Source organism: Dipteris shenzhenensis, chromosome 2 (assembly GCF_047967505.1).
Source record: "Dipteris shenzhenensis isolate YYH24624 ecotype China chromosome 2, Dip_SZ_1.0, whole genome shotgun sequence".
NCBI classification, from domain to species: Eukaryota; Viridiplantae; Streptophyta; class Polypodiopsida; order Gleicheniales; family Dipteridaceae; genus Dipteris; species Dipteris shenzhenensis.
In genome coordinates, this window is record NC_141597.1 from 31,576,756 (window position 1) to 31,599,712 (window position 22,957).

Sequence of the window (22,957 nt, forward strand, 5' to 3'; positions counted from 1 at the left end):
GGACGGATCTCCAAGAACAGGAGGAGAGTCGGAGGATGTCGGAAGGACGTGCTCGTCGAAAAGAACATCCCTACTCACGGAGATAATGCGGCGGCGAGGATCATAGAGGCGATAGCCAGTGGAGACGGAGTTGTAGCCTACGAACAAGAGCTTGTGGGACTTAGGATCAAGCTTTCCACGATCAGATTTAGGAATATGAACATAAGCATCACAGCCAAATACCCGAAAATGGGAAACATCGGGCTTAGATCCATAGTAAGCCTGATAAGGGGTCATGCCTGGGACTGCTGATGTCGGAGAGCGGTTAAGAGTATGGGTGGCGGTCATCATGGCCTCGGCCCAAAGAGACTGAGGGAGTTGACTGTGAGTGAGCATGGTCCGAGCCATTTCAACACCGGTACGATGTTTACGTTCAACCACACCATTATCAGAAGGGGTACCTGTGTTGGCAAATTCCCGTTTGACACCATGACTACTCAAGAACTGATCAAACTCGAGAGAGGTGAATTCACCACCTTTATCAGCACGAAGAATTTTGAGGGAGTGATTGGATTCTTTTTCCACCATGGCTAGCCAGGTCTGGAAACGACTGAAAGCCAGATCCTTGTGGGAAAGAAAATAGATCCAAGAGTAGCGACTGAAATCATCAACAAGGAGCATGTAGTACGAGGCTCCCCCAAGGGACATAATCTGCATAGGGCCACATAGGTCGAGGTGAACAAGACCAAGCGGAACAGTGGCACGGCGAGAGGCATGATGAGCGAACGGCTCGCGATGTTGTTTGCCCAATATGCAAGAGGGACAGAGACCTTGGCGAGTGCCGACGTTAGGGAGGCCGAGGACAAGCTGATCACGGAAAGCACGATGAAGAGCATCAATGTGTAAATGACCAAACCGATAATGCCAAAGGTCGCCAAGAGAGGTTCCTGTAAGTGAGGGAAGGGCAACAAGCTTGTAGATACCATTAGTAGAATGGCCGGTCCAAACCGGCTGTCCGGTGGTACGATCGCGGATGGTGACAGAGGCTGCTTCAAACTCAACTTTCATATTGTTTTGACAAATCTGATGAACCAAAAGGAGATGAAAGCCGAGAGACGGAACATAAAGAACACGAGAAGAGTGTTTACCCCCTTTGCCATCAGGAATAATATCAAGAGAGCCCTCTGAATGAACAGGAATAGAGTGCTTATCGCCGATGCAGACACGACCAGAATGAGGAGTGAGATCCTGGAGCAGTGAGGAGGAGGGGGTCATATGCCGAGAGGCCCCACTATCAACAATCCATTCACGGGCATCGGAGCTATGGAGAGCCAATGACTCTGCTGCAGGAAGGGGGACCGAATTCAAGAGCTCAAGGTGAACAAATGCAGGAGTAGGGGTAAGGGAAGCATCAGCCGCAGCGGCCAGAGGTGCGTCAGCTCGTTTGTGTTTGCGGTAGGGACAATTGCGCCAATAATGGCCAGGAGTGCCACAGTGATTGCAATTACCTTTGGGAGCAGGACGGTCACTGGAGGGATCTGAAGGAGATGAGTTATTGGCAGAGGATGGGGCATTCTTGGATCGTGATTTGGGACGATGGGCCACAAGAGCCTCAGAAGAACCATCAGAGGTTTTAGTGAATGTTCCTCCTGATCCATCATCATGGGGACAAGTTCCTCCCAAGTGATGGTGCTGAGGCGGCCAGAGGTAATAAGAGAAGAATAGAATGCTGCATATCGACTGTCAGTAATAACATGAGATAAGAGAGTAATAGCCATATCTTCGGAGGAGATAGCCTTGCCTGCATGGAGGATGTCCTGATGCATGCTCTGCATTTTGTTGATGTGGTCCCGTATGGAAGGAGAAGTAGTTGGATCGAGGCGACGAAGCTGAACTTCCAAGGAAATACGTTTCATGGGAGTGACGCGAAGATACATGCCATCAAGAAATTCCCAAATAGCACGTGCAGAAGTAAGATGCTTGATATGATTGAGAACCCCTGGTTGACAATTGAGAAAGATGAACGAGCGTACACGAGCATTCAATTTATCCCAGATAAGAGAAGCATGTGGCTTCTCCTCAGGTGACGGACGAGGGATCCCGGGATCAACAAACTCAGCAAGATCATAAGATTCCAATACAGACGCCATCTGAATTTTCCAAAGAGAATAATTGGTCCCATCTAACTGCCGAGCATCTGGAAATGTAGGAAGAGTGGGAATACGTACAGGCTTGTCAGACTCTTGAAAGAAACTGGACATAGGGGATACGCGAAGATCCGGAGTAGAATCCTTTGTTTCATCAGCCATAACTGAAACCAGGGAATGGACAGCAACAAGGGGCTGAAGAGAACGGGGCTGGTGAAAAGATCAAGGTCTAGAACAGGGCTGCCGACAGGCAGCAAAAAAAAATATATAGGGAGGGGAGAAGAGAGCTCTGTAGTCAGTGGGAAGGAGAGTTGCTGACGAGGACAAACTTCTTCAACTTCATCAATATAGAAGTTCCCAGATCAGAGAGTAACCTGGTGCTCTGATACCATATTAAAATGGCAGCGGAAGATGCAAACAAACTGAAATTATAGAGCCACACAGAGAACACTAGAGATAACAAAATGTACCACCACTGATCTGCTGTAAATCAGCCCTTAAACCAGGGCAGCAACTGAAATACAAGATATCTTGAATAAGATAAGAAAACAGGAGCTGCAGGAGAGGCTGAACTGAAGCAGAGAAAAAGGGGGGGGAAACAAGAAAGCTGAAGCGTGAGAGCACGGAGGCAGGAGAAGCCTGAAACGAAGAGGCAAGGGCCTGGAGTGAAGAGGCTAGAGAAGCCTGAACTGAGGAGGCAAGAGCCTAGAGAAGAGGAGGCTGAAGGAGCCTGGGTGAAGAGGCAGGAACCTTGGAACAAGGGAACTGTAGAGGCCTGGAGCGGGGAGGCAAGAGCCCTGAAGAGGCAAGATCTGCTGCGGGAGTGTGGGCAGCCAACTGAGCAGCTGAGAGGGGGCTCTGAGGGGATGGTCAGGAGCAGGCTGTATGCTGGAGCCTTGAGGAGCTGCAAGAAGTGATGGAGGAAGTGAAGGGAAGGAGGCCCTTTTATAGGGCAGGCCAGGGGGGGAGTCGGCTAGTTTGGCTGGACCGACCAGCCTGGTCGGTCAGGCCAACTGGGCCGACCAGCTGGTCGGCCAGCCTACCCCCTCTGGCCCCCTTTGCTGCATGGGGGCTGGTCGGCTGGCCACTCCTGGAGATGCTGATTCTCAACACTATCTTGGGACACAATGATTACCTCTTTGATCCTTTGCCAACTTGAGTGAATCCAAGGCTGCATTGTCCCACAGATCTGTGTCTTCTGGTTCTAACTCTAATAGCAACACTAGACCTCCTTAGGTTATGAGAAATATCATAAGCCATGCAGAGAACTTTGAATATCACCCTTGTCTTCAAGAATTGGGCAAACCATCAAGGGGAATGCGTTGTATTTGGAGCCACTCTAAGCCCCTTCCATCTATCTTCTCTAAGCCTCTGACATTGTCACGGGCATCCACAACCCGTGGACATGCTGGACTGCCACGTTAGCAGCCAGCACAACAGCAGCCACGCAGGCAGCCACGTTAGCAACCATGCAGGCAGCAGCAGCCACGTCAGCGTAGACCAGGTCATTAGCAATGACGCCAGCATAGCGGCACCACATTAGCAGATGACGTCAGCAGCCACATGGCGACTACCACGTGGCAGGTCAGTGTATCCAGCAGGTCGGCCACCCAAATGTTTATACAATTGTAGTTGGAGGAAAATCAAAAGCTGAGCAAATTTCTCCATGGCTGCATACAGAAATCCAATGGTATGTCAGAAGTTTCAGGCCACGGGATTATGAGTGTGCATACGAGCTTGGTCAGAACTTTGAGCTCATGCACAAGGGTCAAGGACCCAAGCAAGTCAATAGTAAGAAGCCGCCCTAGGATTCCATGTTAGGTGATGATGGGAATGGGCAATAGAAGAAGAGCTGGATGGCGAAGGACAGCAATAGATATGGTGGTACTTGGATGTAGCGACACAAGCACTCTATGCCAAAGAGAACCGATGCTTCCATTGTCGTGTGCCGGGCCATAACAAGGAAGACTGCCCACATTACTAGAAGCTTCGTACAGAAGACGCCTCGTCAAGTGGATCACCTAAGCTTCAACTCCTACAGGGACAACCTTAGTGGTCATCAAGGAGCTTGAAGATCAGCAGAAGGGGGAGCTTTTGTCAGTTCCTAATAAATTCAGTTCTATGGATAGATCGGTGGGCAATAGGTCCTTATCCTCGCAGATTCTGGCGGTTCAGAGGACATCATTTCCACCAAAGCAGCTAAGCAGGCTCAGTTGACTCTTATGCCAGCGGAACCTATTGCCTTGAATTGTGCATTTCCAGGGCAACTGATAGAGAGCAACGTGTAGGTAGCTTCAGCCACTCCAAAGATCTCAGGGTAGATTGTTGGCCACTCAGGGTTGCACCTACGCAGGCAACGGGCATCATCTTGGGGACACGATAGTGGCAGCAGTTTGAAGTCCCTGACCAGATTATCAGAACCAAGGCTTGGATGCCATGCAAGCAGCCATGTCAACAGTAGCAACCATGTCAGCGCAGGCCAGGTCAGTAGCAATGATGTCAGCACAGCAGCACCACATCAGCAGATGATGTCAGCAGCCGTGTAGTGGCTGCCACGTGGCAGGTCGGTGCATCTAGCAGTTTGGCCAGCAGCCTGCCAGGTCGGTGGGCAGCAAAAAGGTGGTCGGTCAGTTCTAGGGTCCCAGGGGGAAAAATAAAAGGCAGCCCCCTTGGCTCTCATTCATGATTCAGCCCTAGGCCTTCAACAGCCCAGCAGTAGCAGCTAGAGAGCCCCAGCAGCAGACTAGCATAGGTAGCCCTTGGCCTACAGGGATCAGCATCTTTTCCCTCTTTGAAGGCCCGCTATATTCTCTCCCTCTGATTCTCTCACTCACATCCACAGCATCACTTGTGTATTGAGTGCATAATTCTAGCAGTTCAATCAGCATGAGAGTGAGTCAGTCTATCTGCGGCTACTACAGACATGGCTGTGTCTATCTTCTCTTCCATGCGACTAGCTTCCCTCAGGTGAGATAGGCTCCGAAGTCGTTCCTTTGTCTCCTCTAGAAGCTGGCTTCAAGCTCCGAGCGGCAGGCAAGTCCACTATCCCATTGTGCTTATAGCTGATGTGAGTGCAGCGACCTAGCATGTATCCCTCTTGATCATAAACCTGTGGGTGCAGTTGGTGCTTGAACTCCTCCCGGCATCGCTTGCTTGTTTGAATGAGGCTGGCGGTGTAATCAGCCCTGCAATCCTAAAAACGAATCTGTAATTAGCTGGAAATCCTAATATGAATCTGTAATCAGCCTGGAAACCCTAACACAACACTTCCAAGAGGATTCATAGCCAGAGATCTCAATTCACAGCAGATAGAAGCAAATTGTAGCGGTTGAACAAAATCCGTAGCAGCCTGGTACAATTCGCAGTAGATAAACACCAGGGAAAAGTTGAATTTCAGAGAAAACAGTGGAAATTTTGTATGCTCACTTCTTCTTGGAGGAAGCAGCAGCGAACTTCTTTTGGGAATCCAATCCAACTGAAAGAGGGGGAGAAAGAAGAGAGAACACACACACAAGGGGCCAGAAGTAAGGGCTGCCCCTCCCCCCCCCTCCTAGAAAAAAGGTTTTTATCCATAGTTTGTTACAAAGATGAGCTCTCGCAGAGCACATAGAAGAAGCTACAATAGAATCGCTTTACAACTGAGCAGCCAGCTCCAAAATTCGTCCTTCTCCCTAGTAGAGGTGAGCTGGTTGCTAATCATGGCAATTCTTGCTAAAAATAGCAATCTTGAATGTGGAACTTCCTTTAGCACTTTAGACATCCAGTTTGCATGCTTTTTCCCCTTAAAATGTGGGGATTTTAGCCGTCTCCAAGCACTTGGACATAAATAAGACACCACCAAGCACATTGCACCCGTTAAAGGTTAGCCAATGCATGCATTCTAATTCTCTGGATTTATCTTAGTCCTCCGTGGGGGTGTCCCCACCATGCAACTAAGCAAACTCAATTAAAATGATCGAAACTTTTCTAGTTAACAGAAGTCAACTCACTTTGACCGAAGTCAATACTCTTTGACCGGAGGCAATAACCTTTGATCGAAGTTGAAATAAAATACTTTTTTCTTTATTTTTGGGGATAAATACGGTTTTATGACAAGTGGGGAGGTGTCGCCACATGCCTTTTATGCTTCTTATCAAGAGCGACCCTTCCCCATTAGGGGAGCCTTTGTGAATATCCATTCAGTGTGATTGCTACCCTTGGCCCCTAGTGCAAGGGGTGTTTCCTATCTTGCTGGAGCAGAAGCTTCAAGGGTGTGAACCTAGGGTGAGCCCTCTGAGAATGAGCTTGCTTAAGAAGGCTCTGCTTTGCATCTCTAGATCGATGATGCCCCAAACTCTCTACTTGTCTTAGGATCATAGTCTACCAAGATACTATCTCGAGTAATTTGTGTGCCTCTCATCTTGCCTAAAAACATTGCACGCCAATGTCCTTGGCTGTCCCATACAACCTTTGTGTGGTGAAAGACCACCATTCACTACAATAACTCTCCTTGCTAAGGATAGCTTGTTGGTTGAGCTCTAGTAGAGGAGCTTCTGACGCACACTCTCTAGCACTAGAGCTATTTGCTGATTCGCTGAGATATCCGATGCAACCTGGTTGTCAAGGTATTGGGCCGTCTGGCCTCGAGTTGTCTATATGAAGCCAAGATTAACCCCCCATGTGAACACTTCCTTTGTTGCTATAAGGAAGCTAACTGATTTGTTCTAGTTGATCTTAGCAGGGGAAGCCCGACGGTAGAACTCTAGCAAGTGCCTCATCCGCTCTAAGCTGGCTGTTGTACCCCCACATATTAGGTCGTGTTGTCTGTAAACTTTAGTCCAAGAGCTCCTTCTCTTGTCGAATCATAAGACCCATCTTGGCCAGGCTAGCCTCGTATGATCTAATGAAATCTACCCCAAGCCCTCGGCTACGAACAAAAATAGAAATGGGGCTAGAGGGCAGCCTTGCCTCATTGAGCAGGGGAGAGAAAAGGCCTTATTCGTTTGATTTGTTATCATAGGTCTTCTTGAAGTCCAAGAGGAGGATCACAAGGGGATTGATACTCCTAGTATGCCCACTTAATGGCCTCTGAGTAAGGGGAGGTATTGTCCAAAACGTATCCTTTTTAGACAAAGCATGTATGTTTGTCATGGATGATGTTGAGGAGGTGAGGCCACAATCAAGATCTAGAATCTTGTATGCAGAAGAGTGATTGGGTGCCCCTTCAAATGGGTCTTGTCTCCCCCCTTTCAAGATTAGACAAATTAGTGATGCAAGCGTAAATACCAAGCAAGATGCAATCACTTTTGGCAGAAAGCATTTCCGCTGACAATAATTTCTACTTGTCTCAGGATCACAGTCTACCAAGCAACTCTCGCTTTAGTAAATCTGTGTGCCTTCGATTATGCCTAAAGAACACTGCACACCAATGTCCTTAGCTGTCCCATACAACCTCCTTAGCTGTCCCATACAACCTCTGTAGCCAAAAGAACGTGGTTCACTACAAAAACTATCCTCGCTAAGGACATCTTGTTGGTTGAGCGCTAGTAGAGGAGCTTTTGACGCACACTCTCTAGCACTAAAGCTATTTTCTGATTTGCCAAGATATCCGATCCAACTTGGCTGTCAAGGTATCGGGCCGTCTGGCCTCGAGGTGTCCATGTAAAGCCAAGATCAACCCCCATGCGAAACCTACTCCAAGTTGGCTGCTGTATCCCACATATAAGGTTGTGTTGTCTTTAAACTTTAATCCAAGAGCTTCTCCTCCTGTTGGATCATAAGACCCATCTTGGCCAGGCTAGCCTCTTACGATTTGAAGGAAATTTACCCGAAGCCCTCGGCTATGAACAAAAATAGAAATGGGGCTAGAGGGCAGCCTTGCCTTCGTGAGCAGGGGAGAGAAAAGGCCTCCTTCAGCTGATCTATTATCATCCTTTCGATTGTGCTGCGGATGTAGAGAGCAAAGTTGAGAAGCCTAGTGTCTTGATGGTCCCCTGGCCCAATTTACCGGCCAATTTACCTTATCATAGGCCTTCTCAAAATCAAGAGGAGAAGCACAAGGGGATTGATATTCCTAGTGTGTCCACTTAGTGGCCTCCGAATAAGGGGAGGTATTGTCCAAAACGCTTCTTTTTTAGACAAAGCGTGTATGTGTGTCATGGATGATGTTGAGGAGGTGAGGCGACAACCACAAACTCAAGATCTTGGCCAGAATCTTGTATTCATAAGGTGATTGGGCGCCATTTCGAATGGGTCTTGTCTCCCACTTTCAAGATTAGAAAAATTAGGGATGCAAGGGTAAATACCACATTGAATCGAGGGCTAGCAAAATGCATGTGCTCTTGGCAGAAAGCCTACTGGTCCATTTTAGCTGGGAAGGCTTCTCAAGTTCATGTCATAACCACCAACCGTGTTTACCCTTTACTTGACCTGACATTGAATATATAGAGCAGAGTAGCCGAGGCTCATGTATGAAATTTTGAGCCTTCGCATGAATTGCATTCTCTTTGGTAGTGCTCCATTAAGATTTCAGTTTTGGACTTGAAAACATTTGTTGAAGGCAGTGCCATCATGTACAAGAGTGGCAAAGCCACTATAGGCCTTATAGACTGATCACGAGGGGTGAAAAGGGAGGAGAGGAGAGGGGTGAGCGTGAGTGATGAGGGAGGAGGAGAGTGGTGAAAAGGCCGGAGAAAAGAGGCTTGAAAAGGGAGGTAAAGGGAAGGGGAACTCAAGTGGCCAGGGGATAAGTGGAGGAAATAGGGACTGGAGTCCTTGGATGCATGTATGCCATATATTTAATGAAGGCCACCAACGTTTTAAAACCCCCAAATCTAACCTAACCTACTAACTAATCATTAACTAATCCTGATTCTTTACATCACTAAGTACCATAAATGCTAATCATTACCACTAACCAGAAATGCTAATCATTTTCAATGTTGACTACAGCCCGTTTGGGCATTGACCTCAAAAAAAGCCACCATCTTTCCATAGACTGAAATGTCCAAGGCTTACTAAGGAAATTCAGGAATTGCACAAAAATCAGTTTTAAATTTTTATATGACTCACATGCTTTATGGTTGCCTATGCAGCTTGATCCTCCCCCTGACAGAGCTCTTTATATAATGCATAAGCTTGCAAGTGATCCTGGAATTGTCTCCATCATGAACAAGGTAGTGGTGTTTCTTGTTTTGATTTTGTTAGTAAAATAGAGGCTGATGTATGTGCAAATGATTTTACATAATTGCTTTTAGTACATTGTCTATGTTGCAAGAAGTCTTAGTCATGACTTCCACACATCCATGTGATGCAGCATAAATGGAGCGTTGGGGTGATGACAGAGATGGCACCTCTTGGGTACGTCGGGATCAGTCCAAAATGTCTTCTTGGATTCAATAAGGTAGTTTAAACACCATTCTCACATGGAATTTAGATTAATGAGAGAGTACTGTAGAACTTTGGCTGATGAAAATGTGATACACAGAATCATGGAGAAGAAATTTCGTTGCGTCTGCGAACAGATGATTTGAAAGGATTTCGAAAGTATGAGAGCATCAGGAAGACACTGCTGCATGAACTGGTGAGAACTTTTGAGAAAAATTCGTAATATGTAGAGGTATATGTTACAGGTGTTCTGATGCCTTACTGCTTATCTCTGTAGGCACACATGGTCTACTCAGAGCATGATGCAGACTTTTTGGCATTTGAAAGTCAGGTTGATCCAATAGCTTATGCCATTACATTTCATTTCTTTTGTAATGCATATATGTGACTATATGTGTATTGTATTTCTTAGCACACATGCACATGCACAGGCGATATGCACGGACACACACATGCACAAACACATGCAAATGCACGCGTACATGCACACAGTCTGTTGTGTGCTCTGTGCTACATTTATACATTTCTGATATATGTACGATTGCCATGATTATTCACGTTACTGTGTTTTAGGGCATCCCTAGGAAATACATTTGGTGTATTAGTAAAATGGGTGTATGCACATGAGTGCACGCCATGCATGTACACACACCATTCAAACATTTTGTCGTCAATGAATGAAACTGCTCTTTCAAAGGAAAAGTTTGAAACGTGTTGACTTTGGATAGGTTGATGCATTTAATGATGAGCCATTACTGTGATGTAGGTATATGTATGTATATATTAGTTGACACATACATTAACTTTACACCCATCAATACCAGAATATGTGCTTGCACCTGCCATAGCCAAGGCTCACTGGAAAATGATCAGGACAGAGGAATCTTGATAAAAACAAGCAAAGTGCTCAACATAATTACATGAGAAAACACTTGCATGAGCGTGTCTCTCTCTCTCTCTCTCTCTCTCTCTATCTACACACATCCACACCCACACCCACACCCACACCCACACCCACAAAACACACTTATTTTTATAAAGTATAATTTTAAAAATAGTGTATTCTCTATGTGTGCCTATCTATGTACAAACGTATATGTGTTTATACTTATATTGTTGTCAACTGATTCATTCGGTGTCATGGCCCATTCCAACTGACACATGGTTGTTTACAATGTTATAAATTTTAGAAACGAAATGCCTTATTAGAATTGTCGTGCCCACATAAAACACCCACGTGTTCTAATTACTTATATACCATGTTTAGAATCTAATGTGTGCCATGGTTTAGTAGCATGGCCTTTTTCTTATGTATTTTATATATTTTTGAATATATTTTGTACTCATTAAAAAAAGGTTTGTGAAATGTGTGTCTAAGCATCTCTAACATGAACTGAATTTTATATATGTGTATACATACATGCGCATGTGTTTGTGCGTGCGTGTGCACGCACACACACAACACACATGTATCTATGGATTTATGTATGTAGGTATCCATATATCTACATACAGACATATAGATGCATGCATATATGTGTGTGAGAGAGACACACGTTTTTTTTTTTTTTTCTCGGGGTAAAAATTTTGATGCCTTCTATTAGACAATAGCTTCCCCTGTAGGGAGAGCTGAAAAGTACATCAGCAAAAGATCTCACTATATGAAAAGTATACATTGTAATCTATGTAGCGAGTTTGCAGACAATCAAAGAAGGATTGCTGCAGAGACACGCACACGCACACACACATGCACACCCACACACACGCTTTTTTTGGGGTGAAATCCATCTGTCAGTATGTTACAAAGAGGGACAAGTAGTTACAAAAGATTAAAAGAGATCATTATATGACAAGAAGGCAGGATAGTCAAGATCCCGCGCATGAAGACAATCATAAAATGATTGCCGTAAAGATGCCTGGAAGTACTGATACTTAGTCAAGGAGGGATCTCATGTCTTAAGTTCTGGCTTTTCTTGCTCTTTAAAACCCATGAGTCTCTCAGAGCACTGGGCAGTCATGCGCGCCCCCCTTTTCCATGTACGTAATTCTGGTTGTGGGTCTAATCATACTCCAATACTAGGCAGGATAATTCCTTTGACTTAGACAACACTGCATGGGTCCTTTGCCAGTTACGACCATACCAATAATCTGGGTCCAAAAATCGAATCTTTTCTGATCCTTGGCATATGAAATCACATAAGCTCATGATATATCCCCTCCCTCTGCTTTTGAGCAACACCATAATGTCTATGGATACACTTCAGAGAAGTTTCCATGCCCTTCTTTCTTGGCAAATCCATGCCCCTTTTTCTTTTTTGTGGGAGTTGACTGGTTCCTCTCTGGCTTGCACAAGCCCCAACTCTTGCAAGTATGCTGGTGGTGGGAAAAAAAGTATTCCAAGACAACCATGGGCCTTCAATGGTGGAAATCATCAGTGCTTCGAACAGATCCATACTCATTTCTGCCTACATCCTTTTCCTTGCGAATAGTCTTGAACAGCTGTGGAATAAAACTGGCTATTTTTTCGAGAGCTCTGTATTCCCCTCGGCTTCTTTAGCTGCAACTTCATCTTCTAATTGGAATAAAAGGGAGCTATAAAAAATCAGAGGCACTTGGCCAATGATCACTTGTATCAACACTTCGGCATATTGTGCTCCATAAACTTCTCATTATGAAGAGTGTCTCCCTGATGCAAATTCAAGAAAACAATCCACTCTTCTTGTTGCATTGCTATACAAGGGTTAAGTATTGAAAGAAACAAATGTTATGAACATGAAAGAGATAGTCAGCCTTAGTTGTTGTCAACGTCATCTCTGCTGATCTTTCCAAGTCAACTTACCCGTTTTCCATGTTAGATCTTATAAAGCAGCTTGCTTTCGGTGACAGACCTCAAAAACATCTCTTGGCTTTTTGCGACGAAACTGTCTATAACATATCTGAATCCACTTTGTCCAATGTCAAGCTGACCTTAAGACAATCCTTGCAATAGAAAGCACGGAATAAAACCCACACTTTTATGCGTAGTGCATTCAATAATTGAGCTTTTCTTTGCTTTTTGAGAATGATATAAAGCTCGCGGATAATATTGAGAAAATGTGATGTCCACTTTAAATTATACAGACTGATTGCTTTAGAATTAGCTGGGAACCAATCTTTGCATTTATTGGGGCCACGGATCATTCCAACTGTGTTCCCCAATACCCATGAGGCATATCCGTACTCCTTTACAATGGCAAAACTGTGAACCCGTAGTCTTGACCAGACGAAACAAAGTGGCTCCTTAATAGAATTAGTCTGCCCTTCACCTCCGGAGTGCCGACAGAAACTCAGTACGAAGACTTTGTATAAATGGATGCTCAAGTATGTGTGGGTGTGTGGATTTGTATGTGTGAGAGCATATTTTTATACTATGGTCTACACCCACTGTTGGGCGCTGATGACGTCAGTGGGGATGTCATAGTAGCTAGTCCCTGCTATGCATGATGGAGTTTATGGTTTTCAACCTTGTGAGTGACTATCATGAGATTGAAACTGCACTATGTTGTGTTTTTAGAGGATGAGTTTGGGAATGTTCCTGGATTCATCTAGGTATATGCTTCTGCCGTATTAGCGGACATGCAAATTTCACCTTGTGAAGTTTTCGTCCAAGTTGCGGCCTGCTGGTATTGTGATAATTCTTTCTATCTTAAATGGTGCGTTGCCCTATCAGCTAGATTTAGATTTAGATGCTCGTTGGGGAGAGACTAAAATGAAAATGTTTAGACTTCACAAGCAGTTGTAGCTTGAATGAAGAGATTTTGGACTACCTTTTGATTAGCCTTCTCCTTTAGTGCTAGCCTTCATCATGGCTGAGTCTGCCCTTCACCTCCGGAGTGCCGACAGAAACTCAGTACGAAGACTTTGTATAAATGGATGCTCAAGTATGTGTGGGTGTGTGGATTTGTATGTGTGAGAGCATATTTTTATACTATGGTCTACACCCACTGTTGGGCGCTGATGACGTCAGTGGGGATGTCATAGTAGCTAGTCCCTGCTATGCATGATGGAGTTTATGGTTTTCAACCTTGTGAGTGACTATCATGAGATTGAAACTGCACTATGTTGTGTTTTTAGAGGATGAGTTTGGGAATGTTCCTGGATTCATCTAGGTATATATTAGTTAACTGAAATCCTCCAGAACTGAAAATAATATGACTCGGAATAATTAGCTGTGTGAAAATTGATTTAAAAACTTGGTGAACACTCCCTTTACTGGGTCTGGCCTTGAAGATCCCTTAAACTTTCTCAGAATTGCCAAATAAACATTTCAAGCCTTGCTTAAACTATAAATATTCGCTGTTCCTGGGACAATCAGGAAAACAACACACTACTCTTCTTGTATTTAGATACAGGGGTTAGGGTCAAAAAGAGACTATTCAAAATTAGTAAGTATACAAATACTTTGCCTTTTGATATACTTTGCCAAAGATTTGGTGAAGCAAATTCTTATTCAATCATCATGGAGTTTACCATGAATCGAGCCTTGCTATAACTTTCTGATATGTGGGAGATTTTGACATAAAAGGGATTCTTGCCCGCCATCATAAGAAAACTTGAACATATTGTCATCCTTTTGTTCTATGGGGGGACGAACACTTGGATGAAATGGACCGTCTAGTATTTCAAACCAGAAGTCCAACTTGTCTGGTCTCCTGGTTGCAAAGTTACCAGTGTGATATCAGGCCTCAACCACCCATCGGGATTTTCTTAGAGAAAAATCATCTATATTGGCAAGCAATACCTTGGATTTCTGGAAATTGTTTAGATTTAAGGGATTCAAAACAAATGCTGATTTTTGACTGCTTCAAATCAATGCCTAAGCAAGACTATTTCTGAATCTTTACTGGTCAGTTCTGTTAGGGAACCAATCCCCTCACAACAAATGCATCAAGGCCACAATTGTCTGCCACAATCGTCTCATCAAGATCATCAGTAGACGAGCACTTGACATGAGACTTTACTACCTGGAATTCAAACTTTTGTGGGTTTTGGATTCAGCCATGATGTTCAAACGTTGAATAGATCAGGGACGAGCTTTGCTGGTCCAATTTCGTGGAGAAAACAGTGGATCAAAGATAGAAACCCAACGAAGACAGGATCGCTTTATGGACAGCTGCAAGGACTTGAACAGAAATCAGCAAACCATCTCAACAAATCACTGTTTGGAGGTGACAAAAAGAGCAAAATCCACCTCTTCAAATTGCCAAAATATGAGTCTATGAATAGCATCGAACTCGCTCGCTGTCCAGACTGTTTATTAAAGTTGGAATGGACTAATTGAGCTGAACAGGCTGCCTGAAATCGCGATCAAATCCACAACTACTTAAATTGCATCTCCTCGTTCCAGTTGAAGGCTCTTCTCTAGTTCACAACAACTATGTACAATTCTCTTTGGCTTGGGACCACCATCACCAAGGAAAGTGATGATGCCTTGCTCTGATACCACTAAACCTTCTAGTTAACAAAACTCGACTTTAAACTCAAAATGGAACACTACAAGGCATTCGGACTTGGCAATCTCCTCTGACTTGATGCTGGAACCTCCGCAAATCATGAGTGAAACTCAACATACGGGTTGGGAATGAATCGCAACGGAGAGAGAGGAAGTGGGAGAGGGGAGAAGAGAGATAAAACACAGTGCTAGGGGCCAGAAATAAGCCCCCCCCCCCTTGTCCCCCTTGCCCGCCCCCCAAGGTCTTTATTGCAATAGAAAACTCTTTTACAACTGGCTCACGGAGGAGCAAGAAGCTCAACAAAGGTTTTTATTGCATTAGAAAACTCTTTTACAACTGGCTCATGGAGGAGCAAGAAGCTGATACCACTTGAAATCTCTTGAAATACAAAGAGCAGGATTGCTCATTAATTTATAAGCTTGGCTCGCAACCAAAAGCTAGGCTTTCCCACAAAGTTGGGGCCCGCTTTTAGCTAGAGTAGGCTGACTTTTCCTATAAAGCAATAGCTTTCTTCTCCAAATAGGTGATTTCCTTGCTTTTAGACTTGTGGGCCTTCTTTTAGGCTGCTTGTCTTGTGCCATGTGCTTTCTTCCCAAAATTGGGTGCTCTATATTTGCTTTTCTCTTGTGGACGTGCTTTTTAGTGCTTTTCTCCTTGGAACTTGGGATTTTTTGCGCTCTCCAAGTTCCTACATAAGACATAAACAATATTTAAGGAAATTTACGGTGCCTTGCTCCGATATAGTTAATAAAACTCAACTTCAAACTCCAATCGTAGCACTACTAGGCAATTCACACTGGATAATCGTCTCTGACTTGATGCTGTAATCACCACAAATCATCAGTGAAACTCAAAAGAGAGGCTGGGAGTGATTCACAATGGAGAGAGAGGAAGTGGGAGAGGGAGAAGAGAGAGAAAACACAGCCCTAGGGCTAGAAATAAGGGCTGCGCCCTCGCCCCCAAACTACCAAGGTCTTTATTGCAATAGAAAACTCTTTTACAATTGGCTCTTGGAGGAGCAAGAAGTTGATACAACTCGAAATCTCTTGGAATACAAAGAGCAAGTTTGCTCATTAATTTGTAAGCTAGGCATGTAGCCAAAAGTCTAGGCTTTCCCACAAAGCTGGGTCTTGCTTTTAGCCTAAATAGCCAGGTACGTGTGAGCTTGTCCTTAGAGGGTAACCACATTCGAGAGGTCAGCATGTATGGGAGAGGGGTTTTTCTTTCCCACTTGAGCTCCCTCAATATCACCCAGGCCCTCGTAGTGCAAAGCTTGATCTTCCTTGGCCCACATTTGGTGTTCTTCATGCCATGGTACCATGGCTTTACTATAGATGACATGGCTTCAACACACCATGTGCCAGGCTTTCTAGTGACTCTCAGGTTCTCAGCCTACCAAAGGAGTATTGCTCCATTTTGTCTTCTATTAGAGGGTGTTTTGGAAGAGTCTTAGATTTTTCATCCACGTTGGCCTCCATACTGGTGGACGGTGGGCTCCCTCGACTTAGGGTGATAACAGAGTCTTACCTGAGGAGCTCTTTCTTGAGAGCTTGGATGGGGGTTCATTTTGGTAGAGGGTTGAGATTTTAGGACTCCCAAGGCAGTGCCTTTGCTGCAGATAAATGGGGCACCTTGTGAGAGCGTAGCCTCGTAGTATAGGTACATGCACCGCCTCGTTCAAGACAACAGAGAAGGTTGTATAGTCAGACTTCCTTTGTTAGATACATGAGACAGAGACTCCGTGAATTGGGCTTCTGATGGGGCTTGGACTCGAGTGGATTAAAGTAAACTGGGCAAGCGTGCTGTGAAGAATCGCAGGTGTCAGACATGACAATGGCAACGCATAACTTAGGAGGAGCAGGCTGTGGGAGCCCCAACATGCCGAACACACACCCATGAGGGGGAATCTTCTTTGATTTTAGATTTCCTTCTTGACAGACGAGGCTTGGGTCTTATAGTGGTAGTGATCCGCCTAGGACCAGACTTTCTGGTAGTCTCTTCTACTCATTTGGTTAGCTGTGGCAGCACTATGGTTTGCTGGAGAGGCTTGACATATTCTACATGGTGGATTGGGCGATGGATAAAGGGGAGCCACTCCTATTTTGACAGGTACGACGATGTTAGATTACTCCACATTTGTGATGCACCTTTGATATGGCTTGTTGCAGGCAGCTTTGTTCTTCGGTTTGCTCGCAAGGGTATTGGGAATGAGCTCCCCTTGTCTGCATGTTGCCGCATGTACGATTGGGACTTAATCCCATATGCAAAGGTGGCTTGTGGTATACCTTGAATATATTCAAGGTTTGAGACCTCCTCACTATGCCAACGGCTGTTTTGGGATAGTGGGGAGACTGGGTAGGCCCCATAGATTGGGACCCTTGCACTTGGCATTTCCCTTCCGATAGGTGGTATGTTCTAGTGCTTTTTCCTACATTTGTTATAGGAGGAGGAGATGCAGCAGCCGATAGTAGCGATTTGGCAACATCAAGAGAGCCCCCCAAATGGACTGGCCAATTGAGTAGCATAGATGCGATCTAGAGGAGCAATGAGGAGCTTCATGCACAGGCACTTCAGAGACATCACTCTCTCTAGGAGCGGGATAGAGCTTTTAGAAGGGATTTGACGTAGACTGTCTTAGGGAGTAGGACGCGGCCTCAGTGGTTTGCAAACTGGTATGAGAGCGCACAGACTTCACCTCCAGGCCACGTCGGTCTAAGTTCTCCTATCACTCCTCTAGGGCGTGTTGTGTCGAGCATGGAGACAGGATGACTAGACAATTCTTCTAGACCATCGGCCCTCGTTCAATAGGGGCCGAGTTGTGCTTGAGAGATGAGACTGGCCAGTTGCACTCAGTCCCACAAGAGATCCTAGACATGACCACCGTTTTCTATTTGACAATTGTTTCAATTTGAGGAGTCCCTCAGATCATTGTAACTTGGGAGTCAGTCTAGACACACGTTTCAATAGTTGCCTCTCCGAGCATGAGTAGGTAGATGGAGGCACCGCTCACGGATGAGGAGCTCTTACCCGGCAGCAGTGCCCTGGGGAGGACGGATTGACACTGTCCTTGTGTAGGTGTTTCTGGGAGTGCATATATTCACCCTTGCGCTTGGCTTTTCAAGAGATTTTTGACTGTGGCTCGCTTCCCTAGTCATTGATTCAAGCGCGAAAGGGGGGATCGATTAGACATTTGATAGTGGCCAATTACCCTACTGGACATTGCCTACAAGATCTTGAGTCCGCGGCTGCTGCTCCATCTTATCGACATCATCCATGACTCTAGACAGGTTTTGTTTAGGAATGCAGTATCTTGGACGTCTTCTTTATCTTTTGGGAGGCAATGGGTGGGGCCTGGAGGGCACCATGGAAAGGTTCTTGGACAGATAGATTAGGGGGGGCTCTGCCTTCTGTACAGTGAATTCTAGCCAGATGCTCATTGGGGGTCATATGGGACAGGCTTCTCTCTCAGGACAGCAGGGCTATCGTGTTGCTCCCCATTTGTGGGCATAACAATCAGTTCAGACCAGAGGCATCCCTCACCTATTCTGGAGCAACTCTTGGTGCACACCTACCCGTTTGCTGGAGGGTGCTGTCTAAGGAACTCGCACTACAGATGATGACTGAAGCTGCACACAACCTGAGGAGTGCAAGGACAGAAGTAGGAGCACTACTTGTGTTCCATGGTTCATCCAGGGCAGTAGATTGCTGCATGTTTGTGATCTCTGTGGGAGCATTCTCTAATGAGTGTTTGGCTCGGTTTTGTGCAATATACTCTGAGATATTTTGGACTGTTCTATTGTTGTTGATTCTCCTGAATTGGTGCTTGTGAGTCCTCTCTTGTGGACACAGAAAGTTTGAAGTGATTAGAGCACTCCTTTCACTGCTCTCGAGATTCTTCCATTCCATACACCATTTCCATTTCTACATATGCTGTGTGGAGAAACTAGCTCAAGGTGGTTAGGTTTCTTCTAACAATAGATATACATACAATTTACATGCATAATTGGCCTCCTGATGTAAAACCTGTTTTTTTCTAAGAATGAAACACCCTAATGTGAAATGTATTATGTTACTGAAACATTATACAAAATAATTGTTTGTCATGAAAGGATCAGATTTAATATGTATTGCAAACTCAAACATTGCTTAACTCAAACATTGCTTATCTATATGAACGAAGACATGAATACATAGGTGGTTAAAGATGTAAGTCAAAATGACGTTGTAATTGGTCTCTCAAGCTGAACGTTTATAAGTTCTGTTAGAGCAATTAGCAGGCATAAGGTTTTTCCCGAATTGTTCTTATGTTTGTGGTGTATTTTTCAATTGCATGTCATGCTTGCACCAGTAGTTTCAATGCTATGTGTTTGGAGTCTAATGCAACTTCTGTTGAAAAAATGACAGCTGAACAAAGAATCTGTTTTGTTGGATTGGACGAAGTCCAAGGGTCATATGTGGGGAGGCCTGAAGCATTATGAAGAGGAAGACTTGGGAGATGGAGTTGTGCAGTTAAATAGTTCAAATAATGGATACAAAGTTGGTTGGAATGTAGATGCCTTCAAATCAAGTGCTCGAGGTGCTGCAGCCGATGCAGCAATACGCCGGCTTGGGGATGCCTCACACAGAGCAGAAGATGGAAAGCATGAGATCAAGGAAGTAGTTGCTAGGGGAAATGATAAGGAGGATATGATGCATGAGGATGACTTTGATGAGCCAGCCAAGGCAATGCATGAAAATGGATACGGAAAGAATGAAACAGATCAAAATGGTGCTCCTAGTGCAAGCAATCTCAGGACTTCAAGCAATAAGGAGACCCAGCTTACACAGACTAATGGTGTACAAAGCAATACTGTAAGCAAGCTTTTTACTTTGCCTTTATGCTCATAACAATTAAAAATGGCATGGGTGTGCTGACTTCTGACTTTGACTTTTTCTGATCTCAACCAGGAAGCCATGAAAGATGAGCCAGATCCAGATGATTTGCTGACTGAATTACCCATTGATAACTTTCTATCTGGCCGTGTGAGCAATGTGAATCAAGGGGCTGCGTCCACCATTGAGGCAGCATCAGCTGTTATGCACGATGAAAGGGTGCCTAACTGGTCAGGCGACTCGGACTTGGGAGTGATAGAAGAACCTGGAAATCTCATCTACAAGCGTTTAATGGAAGCCATTGCTATGTTAAAAGAGGAAGCAACACCTATGGAAGCTGCAGCATCATTACAAACTTTATGTGTAATCCTGAGGTGATTTCTTAGTCTGTTGTATCTTTGTGCAAGCATATGTAGATGAAATGCTAGACTCACTAGTTCTACAATAATTGCTGACCCTCACCCTCAGTGTCTTTTTTACTTGTCGACTACCTCTTGCCCATTTAATGAAAATTTGCTTTTGTTCGTCAGAAATATACTGGAGCATCCTCAAGAAGTAAAGTTCAAACGACTTCGAAAGGTATGATTTGGTAGTCAAAGCAAAGCTTGTCCATTTTAAGTGAATCATCCAATGCAGGTGTTAGAGTGATAAAGTGCTTAGGATGGATGGAACCTCCTAGTGTGGATTTACTCTCTTGGCTTCATAATCTTGATTTGACAAATGAGTTCTACATCCTGATGGATATTGTCTGCTAAGTGTGGTATTTTTGAGGGGCATTTGCATTTTATAAATTCTTATGCTGCAGTAGATGAATCAATCAGACATAAGTCTGACCATTATATTACTCAATCCTGTTGGCAGGCGAACCCCTTATTTCAGAGCCGCGTTGCGAAGTTCAGAGGTATGCTTGGGAAGATTTCAAAGATTTTGGCAATGCTTATGGTGCCTGCTGCTGTGCAGCAAGTTCAACTACATGGTTGAGTCTTTGTACTTGAGTCTAGACAGTTGCTTAATACATTACAAATATGGTGTGTGCTGCTGTGCAACAAGCTTAACTAATGGATTGAGTCTGTGTAGTCGAGACTAGATGGTCAGTGAATATACAGTCTACAATAAAGTGCAGGGAGAGAAATGTACTTTTCTTACGTAAGTTTATTGCTTGTAGCCTTAAGGTTTGCCCCTGGATCAACACTCTCCCCGCCCCCTCCCCTCCCCCCCCTTTCCAAATCCCTGAGGAAAGAACCGTGTATTAAAGATGTCGACAACAGTACAATGTCAGCTATGCATGAGGCACTGAGGAAAATTCAAGCTTGCTGCAAATGCAGCCTGCATATCGGTGTCTGGCTCATTGCCTATGGTAACCTGGGAGTAGGTGCCGACAACTAGCATGGTGGGCTATACAACCAACAGATTCCTTGATTGGTGAAAATATAAAATACCCTTGCAAGCCAAGCCTTGTAGAAATGCTCACAATGCTCAGTAGTCTTCCCGGAACCCTGTTTACCTTGCTCCCATATCGCTTGCAAGTTATGTATGACGTCCACCCAGATGTTGATGAGAAAGAAAGAGAGTTTATTAAAGTCTTCGAAAGACCAAAGAGTCTATGAGACTGAAAGAACCAGATACAATGAACTGAATGGGTGGAGCCACTAAGCGAGTCTCCAATTGGCATGCTACACATGTTCTAGGCTGTGATTGTTATGTACCAAGACACTAATCCTCAGATTACTGGACTTAATCTAGCACGGTTAGGGGGCCTTAGGATTAAGGCAAGCAGGCTAATGTGGGGCTAGAGACTTAACACTAGCAAAGGGCAGTTGGCTAATTTTAGCGAGGATGCTTTCCATAAAACAGTACACTCTTCTGTATAAGAGTGGGCAAGGCTTTTGTGAGTTCCATCAGTGTGAACACACCACTGGATGGTCTCGTCTGGATCTTGAGCCTAGACTCCTGCCTTCTACATGGCGGATCACGAGATATTTTGGCGAAAGTTCCTTGAGACAGGGTGTTGAATAGGACTGGTCACCTCCCCACTTGTGAGCCCCCATATGAAGAGTGCATCGGGGGGGTGGAACATAGAGTAGTAATAGGCATGGGGCTGCCACATGGGCAGCATATAAGCTGTCATGTGGACAGCAGAGAGAAAGGACAAGTACGTGGCAGCAGAGATCCACAATGGACGGCAGATCTGGCAAAGGAGCATCCAGAAGCTGTCCATACATGAAAGGACAGAAATGCACAGGTCAGCAAATGTTTTCGGACCTTAGGGGCATGGAGATGAGGCAGGATTATTGGCATGCCTGCCTGCCCAGTGGCAGCCAGCCACGTGGCCAGGCAGGGCCAGAAAAAGGCCTGCAAATGAGGTCCCAGAGGGGATTTATAGGCAGCTGCACGGAGTCGGTTGGTTGGCCTATCTGGGCCAACCAGAAGCAGGCTGCTGGGTTGGTATAGTTGGCTGGGCCTTGAGCCCTATAAAAGGAGGGGCATTTGACCCCATAACACATCCCTTGGAGCAGCAATCCAAGAGCAGACAGGAGCAGCAGGAGGACTATCCTTGGGCCTATACACAGGAGGTGAAGGTGAACTACAGAGGGCTGCAGACTTAGCTCAGGGAGCTGCCCACCTAGGCTGAGTTTCTGGACAGCAAGGTGGAAGAGATCCTTTGGACAGAGAGTCTACATAAGCTCAGTGGAGCGCACGGGTTTTAAGATCTAGAGGTGCCAGGCATATAGTAGGAGAACCTTTTTGGTATTGTATCGTCCAGTCTGGGGACGACAGAAATATATAAGAGTTGCGTCTATTTTGTCTTGAGCATAGTCTATTTGGTAGTCTTATAAAATACCCTTGCAGGAGGTGAAGGTGAACTACAGAGGGCTGCAGACTTAGCTCAGGGAGCTGCCCACCTAGGCTGAGTTTCTGGACAGCAAGGTGGAAGAGATCCTTTGGACAGAGAGTCTACATAAGCTCAGTGGAGCGCGTGGGTTTTAAGATCTAGAGGTGCCAGGCACATAGAGGTGCCAGGCATATACAGAAATATATAAGAGTTGCGTCTATATTGTCTTGAGCATAGTCTATTTGGTAGTCTGCACACACATGAATGGT

General features: G+C 45.0%; 1 protein-coding gene across 2 annotated transcripts in view; it reads left to right on the top strand.

The window, feature by feature from the left end:
- LOC147904624 (zinc metalloproteinase-like protein) overlaps positions 1 to 22,957 on the top strand; it is a 39,759-nt gene that overhangs the window by 13,984 nt on the left and 2,818 nt on the right. For both annotated transcript variants that reach the window (XM_087387674.1, XM_087387666.1), the window contains exons 3-10: positions 9,200 to 9,280; positions 9,421 to 9,507; positions 9,592 to 9,687; positions 9,769 to 9,822; positions 19,388 to 19,834; positions 19,931 to 20,229; positions 20,386 to 20,434; positions 20,717 to 20,756. In XM_087387674.1, the coding sequence (XP_087243800.1) occupies positions 9,200 to 9,280; positions 9,421 to 9,507; positions 9,592 to 9,687; positions 9,769 to 9,822; positions 19,388 to 19,834; positions 19,931 to 20,229; positions 20,386 to 20,434; positions 20,717 to 20,756 (1,153 nt within the window). The remainder of the gene's footprint in view (positions 1 to 9,199; positions 9,281 to 9,420; positions 9,508 to 9,591; positions 9,688 to 9,768; positions 9,823 to 19,387; positions 19,835 to 19,930; positions 20,230 to 20,385; positions 20,435 to 20,716; positions 20,757 to 22,957) is intronic.